Source organism: Oryzias latipes, chromosome 23 (assembly GCF_053564925.1).
Source record: "Oryzias latipes strain Hd-rR chromosome 23, Olatipes_Hd-rR_3.1".
Lineage (NCBI taxonomy): Eukaryota > Metazoa > Chordata > Actinopteri > Beloniformes > Adrianichthyidae > Oryzias > Oryzias latipes.
Genome location: NC_136259.1, coordinates 19,425,519 through 19,433,339, shown reverse-complemented (window position 1 = coordinate 19,433,339; position 7,821 = coordinate 19,425,519). Strand labels below are relative to the sequence as shown.

Sequence of the window (7,821 nt, the reverse complement as noted above, 5' to 3'; positions counted from 1 at the left end):
GATGATCTTAATACACAAAATTATGCTTAATATTTAAAGAGCTGCCTCAAATTCCCCTCAGTTTATTTATACAAGAGGTCTACCAAGTTATTAAAGATCCACTCCAATGCAATTTGTGTTTTTAACATGCTCTTGTGACATTTATTTGATTTAAGATTAAAACTGTGTTTCTGAGTAGTTCTTCATTCAAACCATTGTGAATCAGGAGCAGATGAAAAAAAGCACCATTTGAAAAAGATTATATTTATGTCGTAGAAAATGCTGTAGCTGGGCGGGCCACACGCTCCCTGCTCTGCTCCATTCTGATGCATCCACTTGCAAAAAAATAGATTAATGCATGTCTGTTTTCCTCATCCTCTGCTGCGTTGGAGGTGTAAGCTACTGGGTGAGTGGAAAGGATAAAAGGATGATGGGAAATTTGTGATGGCTTACTCAAGGTCACCAGTCCCGCCCAAAACTCTTGTTAGCTACTGCCGCTTTGCAGAAACTGTCCTAAAATAAATGACAGAACTTTTGGTTTTTGGCTAAAAACAGCATAATCATAATTAAAAGTCCATTGGGAAAAATGATTAGACTGGGACCTAAAAAAAAACAACTATTTTTTTCAGATAAATCAAATATATTTTGATCTTTGTAGTTAATAAAAGCACCATGTGTGATACTTATATAAAAATAAATAGAAAATGAATGACATGTCACAGGGAATATGATGCCAAGATAGGAAATCTTTATTACAGAGAAAAAAACAAAAAAGAAAAAACAAAAAACAACTTTTCTTCCAAAAAATAGAAATCTGTACAACTTCCGCACTATTTACTTGAACTGTACAAATTTACAGCTGTTCATCACAACATACCCAAGGAAAAAGAAACTGAACACGATAAAGATGTACTGACAATGAAATCACAAGATACAGCTTTTCTTCCTGGGTAAGCTCAGATTTTTTTAAAATCATTTTCTAGTTTTATATGTAAATAGGGAAAAAAATAATAAATGGGATAAAAAGAGAAATAAAAACAGGGGAGAAAAAAGCAAAAAACAAAACAAAACAAAGGATAAGTGATGACTTACTGGTCATGGAAACTACCGTTTAAAAACAAGAAAAACCATTGGTCCTTGCCAACACTCCCATCGCAGATGGCTTCACTTAAGAATTGTCCATGTTAAAAGATGAATTACGTGAAACAAATACGGAGCACATCTATAAAAGACCCCATCATAGCAATTATTGGCACTTTCCATGTTTAATGCTATGCACTCTACCATTTGTTGTACAGTTACATTACATTCTAGAATATGGAAAACACGTCCGATGTGAAAGTGTCAATAATTCAACCGATCAAAGATGACACTATTGATAAGGACAAATTCTCTGTTCCCTTCCAGATGCATGTCTTAACATGCTTCTCCATAAGAGGATTTATTTATTGAATGTCTGAGGCCTGAGTTTGGCGTTACATTCCAGGAGAGACTCCTCAAGAAATTTAAAAAAGTCACAACTTCAAAACTTGACATTTAGTGCATTTATGTGCTATTTTACCTTTGAATATTAAAAGCAATCACGACAATTAGGTAATCTACATGTGCACAAGTTGAATGGATTCTATTCAAATATTAAAACCCATTTCTTTTGAGGGGGGTGATAGGTTTTTAAATGGACTTGGGTTGCTTCGAATTTGTCAAATTTATCAACTGAGATCGGTTAAAAGGGAGTGCGATCAGAATAGAAGAAAAATCTCTCATGGTGTGAATGCAGAGGAGAAATAAACATCAAGAGAATGGAGAGATGCAATATAGATCAACCTCAAAACGTGTCGGGCGATGTTACAAAGCTATAATGAAGCAGTGCGATCTTTGAAAAACTGGTGCCTGTTTTTTTTTTCTTTTTTTAAAAAATCAACAAAAACCTCAGATTTCCCCAGCAACCTCAAATTCATCTGGCCAACAAGGAATCACTGCTCTTTAATTTGCTGAAGGGAGTATCAGCAGAGAACAGGGCGGCAAAGGGGTGGGAGGTTTGTGTGTGTGTTGGGGGGGGGGGGGGGGGGGGGTTGCAGTGTATCAGTCTATAGCTATATTACCCATGATCCTCTCAGGCTTAGCGAAGCTTAGACACCAATAGGTCTTGTGATGAGCAACAAGCCAGCCTGCCGTGACAGATTTGGCCGGCGGCTAAGGCCTGAGCGACACCCGCAGCCGATCCAGCATCTGTTCATCGCGCCGTTAATCACTCAACCCCACAAAGACAAAACGGGGTGGGGAGTTGGGGGGGGGCGCGTCAGACAGTCGCCGCATTGTATGTGTTTTTTAATGCATGTAAACAAAGTTGCTACTCAAACTCAGTAATCAAGTGCAGCACAATCCAGTGAGATGAAAACAAAACGGCCCAGTACCCTCAATCCTTCATCTAAGACGTTCCTCGTATCTCATTAGACCCCCACCCCCCCCCACCCCAAGTGCAGCATGAGCATGCCAAGCTTGTGTGCTGGTTATCCACCACCGCTGTGAGAGCTTGAAGGGCTTCTGGCTGAGATGGGGGCGTCATACGAGTCAAGAAAGGGGATGGCTGGAGGGATTTTAGCTGCCCTGGACAAAGGAGTCCGGCCCTGGCCCTCCCCATTCTCCCACACCAGCTCCCCACCGCAGCCGTCCTTACCCATCTCCCCATGGTGGTGAATGATGATATGTGTCACATTAAGTCTACCTGAATCCCCAGGAGGGGGGGGGGGGGGGGGGGGCAGCTTGCAGCATGCTGGCTTGCTTTTGGCTGGACAGGAGGTCTGAGCTAAGGGGGTGATATGTGGCACTTTAGGCACACGCCCCTGAAGGAGCAGTGTTGGAGCTGCCAGGCTGGTGAGGGGGCACTCCTGGCCAGGGGCTCCTTAAGGCAGTGCACCTCCAGGTCACAAGAAGCATCCCCATCATACATAACAGCCCTGGCCTGGTGAGTTAAAGCCAGTTAGAATAAACAACCTCCTTTTTGATTTTGTTAAAAACTCTGAAAATGTTCTTAAATCGGAAAATATTTTATTTTAAAAAGTTGTTACTGGCATGTCTGGAGGGTTGCGGCTCTGCTCTGATTGTGCCAAAGTCAGTGGTGCCATATGAACAGAGGATTTCTAAACATACCACCTGCATCACTCTTAGCCTAACGTTACCAGCACTGAAGTGTTCACAAGTACAGTGTCAAAAGATTTGGAAATCCACCGCTGGAACACCCCCCCACCCCCCCAAGTCAGGGCTACAGCGTGGAGAACTGGAAAAACAACTGTGTGACATCAGAGGGGTGGAATGCAGGCGATTTTCACTAAAAAGTACACATCCCACACAATCTCACGTCAAAGTGCATTCAATAACAACTCCAACTGGGCCCCCGCGAGTAAAATTTGGGTAAACGCCCCCCCATTTTGCTACTCTTGAGTTTTGGTAATGCAAGGGACGACAAAGTGGCAACGGAAAATGGGGGCAACTTTAACAACACAGGAACTTGATTGTGAACTTCAACAACATTCGTCAAATTTGGGGGTGGTGGGGCAGCCCCTACCCCCTGAAAGCTACACACACATGGGTAATGGGGACCGAGTGCAATTGGACACACTGGTATCCATAGGTAACAGGTGTCCCAACACATTCCATTTGCTCACCGTTTTTTTTCGATTGGAAGGGGGAGGAAGAGAAGCTAAGGTTGAACGCCCCTTTTCCAGAAGCTGCAAGATAAAGAAATGTACCCATGTGGTCCAAAGAGGGGGCTTTCTATAAAATCAGAACATTGGATACTTCTTTAGCTTGAGCTTGGGTTGCTACAGGCGACGCCTGAACCTTACCTTCCTCCCCATCCGGAAAACAAACCGACAAAGCCACAGAACTGTCTGAATGGATGGAAAATTCCTGGAAAACAAATCCTTACAATTAAGTGATGTGTTGAACGTGTACCCATAGTAACCATAAGAAAGAAAAAGTGCAAAGGTGATGCTTGTAGCCCCTTCAGTGATAGAGCTTATCACAATGTTGGTTGTAGGTCGAGTGGGGAAGGGCTGGCAGCCAGTCTCCATTGTGGCAAGGGTGGGTGTTCCTGGTTGGTTGGTTGGTTTAGCTGCCCCAACAGTTTCCTTTCCAACAAAGTCCTTTTTTTTTAAACTAAATAAAAACGGAGTGTCTGGTTGATCCAATGACAACACAACAGATGATTATGGGTAGAGGGTTAAAAAAAATCTACAAAGTTTCCATCACCTGGATGATAGGCCACATCCTTTGTTTTTGTTTTTCTCTTTTGCTTTTTTTCTTCTTTCACAATTTCATTTTCTTAGCTTTAAAAAGGCTCACCATGATCTGACCAGCGGCAACGCGACCCTGGACAAACGTTGGCTGGGGTGACGGCGTCCCTCTCTAACTGGACACTGTCATCATATTATTGTAGGTCTTGGAGGGACTGGTACGGCCCAGCACCCTCACCTCATCCCTGCAGCTGATGCGAGTGTCCACCATGGAGCTCACCGACCCGTTTCCTGAGGGGCATCCGACAGTGGCCGACACTGGCATTCCGATGGGACCAGGCTGCGACTCGTATAGGACACAGATGGAGCCGTCCTCGCCAATGCGGTAGGACACTTCGAAGGGGTCCACCCAGAGCGTGAGCTCGCTGGGCAGCAGCAGGTAGAGTTGCTGGATGGTCAGGCCAATGCGCTGGCCCGCCTGCCCCACCAGAGGGTCCATCTTGTGGTTGATGCGGATGCAGCGGTAGCCAGAACCCTTGCAGGGCCTGTCTGGGAACCAGTGGTGCTTATATTGCTCTGCAATGAAACAAAGACCAAAAAAAATATGGAGATTTAGACCAGTGTTAAAAATTAAGCCATTATCTCATAAACTGATCAAAAGTCCAGAAACTAATGTGACAATAAAGGTTGGATTTAATGTACTGAACACTATTGTAAAAGTGATAGCTTTTATGATCGAGGCTAATTTGTAAAAAAGAAAAATAATAATAATAACTGAAAAGACAGCAATAAACCCCCCAAAGTGTCATATTTTGTCTAAAATAAATTTCCCAGCTAAGGAGTTATTGTGTTTTGGAGATAAAGAACCAGCCAGCACCTGTTACAGACCTGATAACCAGCCATAAACAACCAGCCTAAAACACACCGAGGCTACGTGACCAGGAAATTGTCATAGAATTGCACAATCCCTCCCATCGAAAAACACCCAGCGCCCCAGACAGCCATCTGGGAAGTACCTCCTCCTCTTAAAGGGAGAGCGTCTTGTTTTTTTAGGTCTTTGTGGAAGTTCTCAGCGAAACCTCTGACGCACAATGACTGTATTCTCGTGTGGTTATGGTTTCGTTGGTAACCAACCCATGGGCTATAAAATGTCATAAATGAGTGACTTTACAGCTCTAACCTTTAACTCCTCTACAAGACTGGTGATAGTGACTGCTTTTAGACTCAGGAAAGAACTTTGAAAGAAGTCAGTGTGTAGCCTGGAGGCCACCTGTACGCATGGCATGATAACACCCCCCCATCCCCTTTTTTTCCCTCATCAGATGCTAATGGATGGGGCTGGCACACATGAAAGAGCGCAGGGGGCTGGATGGGCTTTCAGCCTGAGACAGAGCCACAATGGCAGCAGCCTGACAAACCCCGCAGCAGCTGGGAAATGATCTGCTCAGCGGGCCTATTCTTAAAAAGGAGGACACACGGGGGGAGGAGGGGGGCGCAACGGGAAAAGTAAGCGGACCAGTGTGCGCTTAACCTAAAGAGTTTAACCAAAGAGGGTTGTTTACGCGCGGCAGCTGACGCCAACGCATAATCACGCCAGGACGCGTTCAGGCCACCAGAGCTCGCTGGTTATTTTCCATATGAAAACGTTCACTGTAAGGGATCCCGGCTCTGACTAACAAGCATTATGGCTGCAATCTGATCCAGGGACTAGCCTTCGTTTCTCCTTGCTCAGCACTAAACAAAAGGCACGGCCCCCACCTTTCTTCTACGCCGCTTCCAAACATAAAAACACTTAGATTTAGGGGGGAACAGAGAAAAAAACGGATTATATTTGTTAAATGTTCAAAACCTATAAAAGTTGCATTTTAAGCACTTTGTTTACCAACAACCACCTTTTTCCACGCCTAAACATTTCCACGTCCAAACAAAAACGTATTTTTCCGCCTTAGAAACTTGTTGTTGATCAGAGATGAGCGCATAATCGGTTACGTATGAGGCCCCTGCATAGGTTATGTAGGTCATCTGCTGTTCCAGCACGCATTGAAGCAGATGTATGGCAGCTTTAGAGCTTTGAGTGTGTTGACGGTAAGAAACTCTTAAAAAACATGTGACATCAATCAAAAACGACATGCAGTGCGCACAAATCAAACTGCGCAAAATGTAGGTTTCCTTGTGTGGATGCGACTCCAAAACGGAACTAGTTTTGGAAAAATAAAAAAAATTAAACGGCAAGAAATCTATACTAAACGCGACGAATCAGTAATATTTAAAGTAGAAGTACTGTTATTTATTAATGATCAGATTCTTCAAATGCATTACGTAATTGAGCGGCCTCGGCCGTCTCACACACACACACAGGAGGCTTGAGATCTTGATCAGCGAGGCGCACTTCCTCGTTTGAGCGGCTGTTTCCCCACCCCCACCTTTTATCGCAGCAGGACCATTTATTCGATTTAATTATATTTCCCACTTTGGATTTTTTTGTAATTATTACTGAATTCAATAGAATGGGGGATTGATACCCAACCCCCTCCTTCTTTAATGTTTTTTTCCGCTCTCGGCCGTGCGCAAACACCGCTGCGCGTCACGGTTATACTTCAGAGAACAAAGAGAGGCTTCTCAATTCTCCCAAAACCCAACTTTGCCCGATCCTGACGCACACTACTAATGATGAATGAGTGAATAGAGGTTTTTTTGTGAGAAAAAAAGATTTAACTTACATCCCAGGAGCTTCAAAGCCATATTTTTCCTGGTTTCCTTACCTGCCAAAATGTCCTGTAAGCTTTGGCTGAACGTTTGGACCTGTCGGTCGTTTACGTGTCCTTTCACCCTCAGAAATCTCGACAAAAATCCGACGGCGGCGGTGATCTCTGGTTTCATCGTTCCTCGCGCACAAAGGGTATGCATTGAGAAAGGCCACGGCGACGATCCGTGCGCTTTTGTTGCTGTTTTCTTTACGTATTTTTCCTACGGATCGTCTTTGCGTCCAGTTCTGAGCTGGGGTCCTTGTCTGCTGGCGTTGCTGTGATGTCTCTTGGCATTTATTAGTCGAGGTAGAGGGAAGCTGACGTGGAAGGACGGTTTCAGCGTTGAGGAAATAGACGCCCGTTGTTGGTAAATAAATGGCGGGGGGGCTGGGGTCTCTTGGCGGAACCTCACCCGGCCCTCTCAGCTGTTTCTCCTCTGGAGTGAACCTCTCTCCCCCTGTGTCTGCTTTTATAGCTTCCTTTCTCTACCAATGAGTGTGACACGGGAGCGACGGCCCTCTGCGGCTGACCAATCACAGCTCCCGACACGCAGTGACGAGCCACATTTAGGAGGAGTGGGACGCTGACGTCACGGACCGAAAATAAACAGTGGCGCTTGGTGAGAAAGCGTGGTGCGTTCCTGTACTGTCGGAAATACGGGGAGTGAGATGGGAAAGAGAGAGAGAGAGAAACTAGTGACCAAAAAATGTGCAAAACAAACACACAGTTGACACTGTTAAAAGTTTCACTTAAGAAGAAAAACGTTATCAATTTAAAAAAAAAAAAGTGCTCTGACATAATTCCCAATTTAGATGCGTATTTTTTAAAAAATATATAAAAATGTTTTGTAGAAATTTTTA

At 44.3% G+C, this 7,821-nt stretch overlaps 1 protein-coding gene across 1 annotated transcript; it reads right to left on the bottom strand.

Moving 5' to 3' along the window:
* Positions 1-705: 705 nt before the first annotated feature.
* Positions 706-7,435, bottom strand: btg1 (B-cell translocation gene 1, anti-proliferative). Its single transcript, XM_011491160.4, has 2 exons — positions 6,977-7,435; positions 706-4,790 (listed from the first exon to the last, which is right to left on the bottom strand). Exons 1-2 carry the CDS (start codon positions 7,119-7,121, stop codon positions 4,387-4,389), a joined length of 549 nt encoding a protein of 182 aa, XP_011489462.1. The 5' UTR covers positions 7,122-7,435; the 3' UTR covers positions 706-4,386.
* Between the last annotated feature and the right edge of the window lie 386 nt (positions 7,436-7,821).